General features: G+C 54.2%; 1 protein-coding gene across 1 annotated transcript; it reads left to right on the forward strand.

Moving 5' to 3' along the window:
* The first annotated feature begins 691 nt into the window (after nt 1-691).
* LOC123449666 (homeobox-leucine zipper protein HOX13-like) lies at nt 692-2,696 on the forward strand. Its single transcript, XM_045126956.1, has 3 exons — nt 692-1,029; nt 1,421-1,821; nt 1,933-2,696. Exons 1-3 carry the CDS (start codon nt 978-980, stop codon nt 2,431-2,433), a joined length of 954 nt encoding a protein of 317 aa, XP_044982891.1. The 5' UTR covers nt 692-977; the 3' UTR covers nt 2,434-2,696.
* The last annotated feature ends 477 nt before the right edge of the window (nt 2,697-3,173 follow it).

The raw sequence follows: 3,173 nt of genomic DNA on the forward strand, positions 1-3,173 counted from the left end.
TGTGTATGCGTTGACTTATCTACGGGCTGAGTGGAACATAGCGGGCGGTATGGTCGGGTTAGAACAAACGGTCGACGAGGTGATTTAATTGTGGATGAAATCAACCTACTCATCCGTAGGAGCCGCACGTTTTGGATTAAGAGTAGTGTAGTTTGCGAGTGTTCTAGATTGTTGCTTTATTTTCTATGTATACAGATCAAATGAATGTTGATGACGTTGTATGAATGGGTATTTGGACGAGGAGACGACGGATAAATCAACCGGATCAGTCGGTGGAATATAGTCTTTTCTTTTTTTATTGATTCTTTTCTTTCCTCCTCTTCCTCTTCACCAATCACGTGTAAGTGACCGGACTATTAAAAGGAAAATGAAGAATGTGTCTGCACGAACGTCCGGTCATTGACCGAACGCGTTTACGGACGTTTAGGACGTCATATTTGCAAAGTTCGGTTGTAGGTGCTCTTAGAGGGTTTTGGCGGTTTTCTTTCTTTCGTTTTAGGAATTCTACGAATGTAAGACTTAATTGAGAATTACCGCGGACATTGTGTGCCGTAAACGGTGCAAAGAGAACTGATCTTGACGCACGAATAATCCGCCCAACCTGTCGACACCAAATGCCAACACATGAATGATACAAAAACCTCTGCCACATGATATCTCGGCGCTGTCCAACCAGAGCGCCCGGCCAGGCTAGCTCCCTGCTTTTATTTATACGCCATCCCATGGGCTCTTGCATCAGTTGATTGCTGCTGCAGCGAGTGACCTCACATCCCCTCCGTCCTTCCTCGCCCCCATCCACATCGTCTTTGCGATCACGACACCCGGAGGAGCGCAGAGGCCATTGCCCGCCGCGCAACAGAAGCCGTGCGCTTCGCAGCTCCTCCATCCCCCACACCATATCGATCATAACTAGTACCGTCCCCATTTCCAGTTTCGAACCGCCTATCTCCTCCTCGAGCTGCGGGGATCGCTCGCGGATGAAGCGGCAGATCAAGAGGCCGGCCGGCAGCAAAGAATCGCCTGAGCCAGGTATTGCAGCTGAGATCTCCCTCTGTTTTTGCTATGCTCGTTGATTGCTTGATGATGTTTATATGTTGCTCCTACGTAGCAGGTACCATCGTCGCTTTTGAGCTTAAATTTTAGTTGCGCAAAGTATGCGCCCTTTTGACATATATGGAGCTTACTTGCATCCATCACATATTCCATTTGCGTCGAGCAATCGAAATTGGCATGGGCATTCGTCCTGCTCACTCTATGCTCCAACAGCATGCGCGGTCGGTCACCTTGCATTTGGAAGCATTTCGTGATCTAGGCAACCACGGGACACTTGTGAAGTTGTGATTCCTAAGGATCATGTGCGTGTGTGAGGACTAGGAACAGAAGAGACGGGCGTAAAGCTCACCGTGCTGGCATGTTGCAGGGGAGAAGCTGGCGTTCGCTGAGAAAGAGAACCTGCTGGCGGCCTACATGGATCACGAGGAGCCCGAGCTGGAGGAGGCCGACGAGGAGGAGGAGGAGGAGGAGGAGCGCGCCATGTCGTGCGGGCTGGGCGGGAAGAAGCGGCGGCTGGCGCTGGAGCAGGTGCGCGCGCTGGAGCGCAGCTTCGAGACGGACAACAAGCTGGACCCGGAGCGCAAGGCCCGCATCGCCCGCGACCTCGGCCTGCACCCGCGCCAGGTCGCCGTCTGGTTCCAGAACCGCCGCGCCCGCTGGAAGACAAAGCAGCTCGAGCGCGACTTCAACGCCCTCCGCGCCCGCCACGACGCGCTCCGCGCCGACTGCGACGCGCTCCGCCGCGACAAGGACGCCCTCGCCGCCGAGGTACGTGCTCCGCCTCCACTCCATTGCTGCTTCTAGCTGCCTGTCTCGTCACGCGCGGCCACGTTTTCTGATTGTCACTTATCTATATATGCTCTGCGTCACGCGTTCCAGATACACGAGCTGAGGGAAAAGCTGTCGACCAAGCCGGAGACGGCGGTGAAGGCGGAGGCCACCGGCAATGTCGAGGCCGCGGAGGAGCGCCTGCAGCAGGCGACGATGGTCGGCGCGGCGGTCTGCAAGGACGGATCCTCGGACAGCGACTCGAGCGCGGTGTTCAACGACGAGGCGTCGCCCTACTCCGGCGCGGTCTTCGAGCAGCAGGGATTCATGGGGTTCGGCGCGTCGTTCCTGGACACGGCGTCGGCGGCCGCGGCCACCACGGGCTGCACGTCCCTGCCCATGCTGGAACCCAAATGGCCCAGCGCGTACCCGTACGACGCGAGCAGGTCCAGCGCCTACGGCTTCACGGAGGAATGGCTGTCCGGGTCGGACGCGATTGGCAACGACGGCAGCTCCGCCTTCTTCTCCGAGGAGCACGTCTCCAACCTCAACTTCGGCTGGTGTAGCAGTGGCGCCGAGGGTTTTGACCTCCAGAGTTACTGTAAAAAGTAAGACGGTGTCAATGTCCATGCAGCGACAGCGGGTACTTACTTTCTACTGGCTAGCTACCTTAGCCTAGCTAGCGGACAAGGAGAGAGGTTAGCAATGGTGGAATTCGATGAGAAGGGTGAATTGCCGGATGAATGGACCTCCTGCCTGCCATTGCCATGGAGGGAGGACGTAAATGTTACTACTAGTACACAGTACACAAATAACGGTCTCTAGGTTTAATCGATGGTGTAAAAAGTTGCAATCCAAGCATGCAGCCGTCCCTACATTCTCCTGGTGCCTGAGTCCCGCCACTGCTGATCCAAACATTTTTGGCGTCTATCACTTCGTTGCGACTTGCGACAAAGTGGTCAGAGTGCATGTATCTGCACGACGCGCCAATGGAGGGTACAGGTTTCAGACTCGAAATACAAAGTTCGTCGACAAAGTGGTCAGAGTACATGTATGCTCAGGGATCGGATGGAGGGGCGTACTACAGGTTTCAAATTCATAGGGACCGATGAAATACCGCATAATATTTTCCTCGATTTTGTTTTGTTCTAACTTGTTTTACCCCGAAAAGGATTCAAATCTATTATCAAAGTTCGTCGGAAATACAAATCATCTCAAACACAGTAATACTTGCATCGAGGTTTCGAGACCATTGAACAACCACTATCGCCATCAGAACGTGCCGCTGTCGTCAGCTTTGCCTTGTCGATGACGGTCGGTAAGTCTTCGCGCACGTGCCCCTAACGACTAGC

The sequence above is a fragment of the Hordeum vulgare genome, chromosome 4H (genome assembly GCF_904849725.1).
Source record: "Hordeum vulgare subsp. vulgare chromosome 4H, MorexV3_pseudomolecules_assembly, whole genome shotgun sequence".
NCBI classification, from domain to species: domain Eukaryota; kingdom Viridiplantae; phylum Streptophyta; class Magnoliopsida; order Poales; family Poaceae; genus Hordeum; species Hordeum vulgare.

Coding starts and splice junctions, on each gene's coding strand:
- LOC123449666 (XM_045126956.1), top strand. CDS start 978: ATGAAGCGGCAGATCAAGAGGCCGGCCGGCAGCAAAGAATCGCCTGAG. Junction 1,030..1,420: donor CAAAGAATCGCCTGAGCCAG/GTATTGCAGCTG, acceptor GGCATGTTGCAG/GGGAGAAGCTGGCGTTCGCT. Junction 1,822..1,932: donor AGGACGCCCTCGCCGCCGAG/GTACGTGCTCCG, acceptor CACGCGTTCCAG/ATACACGAGCTGAGGGAAAA.